Genomic DNA, 1,142 nt, shown 5'->3' on the forward strand with positions numbered 1-1,142 from the left:
ATCGAACGGATATTTGGAGTTATAAAGAGAAGATTTAAAATACTAGCGGCAATGGGGGAGTATTCAATTCAAACACAGATTCAGCTAGTACTTGGCATCCTTGGCCTCTTTAACTTTATTCGCCAAAGGGAAGGTGTTGAGTTGAATGACGATATTAGTGATGATAATGTAGGAGATTTAAGTCCTTTGGTTGGTACAACAAGGTCTCAATCCCAAGGCTCTAAAGCTATGAATGAGTTTAGGGATAAGGTTGCTCAAGAGATGTGGGTAGCGTACTGTCAGCATATTGGAAGGGAGATTTAAATCTAAAAAATAAAAAAGGACTGGCCAACGGTCTGCAGAATTCAAATTTTCCAAGCACCTTATTCATAAAATATTTCTACACCTGCATGTCTTTCTAGCCACCGGTCTCTCCTAGCCACATCTTTAATACCAGTAAACATGCTTGATTTGGCCTCGTTTTCAAGGCAATCTAAGGCCATGTCCATATGCTCGCTTGACAGTTTTCTAGAGTACTCCTCCTCTAAACGATCAATAGCTTGTTGAAGTACGTTACGGCGAGAGCGAGATAGCTGTGTTATAACATTTTCAATTAACTGATATGAACGCCTTGGTAGAATCTGCCTCTCGTCCTCCTTCTCTAACTTATCGTAATTAATTCGCCGGCGTTTTCGAAGAGGGCCTGAGGCCGAATAAGGAGAGGGAGTAGAGCTACCTCCAGAGGAGGAGGGATCTCTAAGAAGAGGGTCGAGAATGGGGGAATGTGAAGGTCGATTTATCAGCGTAGTAGCGTATCTACCAGTAGCCATTGCAGGGGCGTATATCTCATCTAGAAGCTCGGTGAATTCAAGGGCATTATAACGGTGCCATTTGCATGATTTTCGGTGCTGATTTGTTAGCAAATATAACCAAAAGATCCACTGAGAAGACCTACCTTAAGTACCTCGTCCCACGCCTCTGGAGATGCCGTAACACAACGAGTTTCTGGGTGAATCCCAAAGCCAGACTGACCAATTAACCACTTCCAATCTTTGTAATAAGCCTTGTAATTTGACTCCTTGCTCTTTATCTTCTCGATCGATAAGAGGTGTTGAATATTTGAAGGAGCTCTTGATCGGACGACCTCCAAAGCGTCCACCCAA

At 42.9% G+C, this 1,142-nt stretch overlaps 1 protein-coding gene across 1 annotated transcript; it reads right to left on the reverse strand.

Annotated features, from left to right (window-relative positions):
- Window positions 1–362: 362 nt before the first annotated feature.
- On the reverse strand, window positions 363–809 carry V1513DRAFT_434640 (uncharacterized protein; the record flags this gene model as incomplete). The annotated part of the gene is made up of 1 exon (XM_066896484.1): window positions 363–809. One exon carries the CDS (start codon window positions 807–809, stop codon window positions 363–365), a length of 447 nt encoding a protein of 148 aa, XP_066750222.1.
- Between the last annotated feature and the right edge of the window lie 333 nt (window positions 810–1,142).

This window comes from Lipomyces chichibuensis (assembly GCF_038497645.1).
Source record: "Lipomyces chichibuensis strain CBS 12929 unplaced genomic scaffold V1513scaffold_152, whole genome shotgun sequence".
Taxonomy (NCBI): Eukaryota; Fungi; Ascomycota; class Lipomycetes; order Lipomycetales; family Lipomycetaceae; genus Lipomyces; species Lipomyces chichibuensis.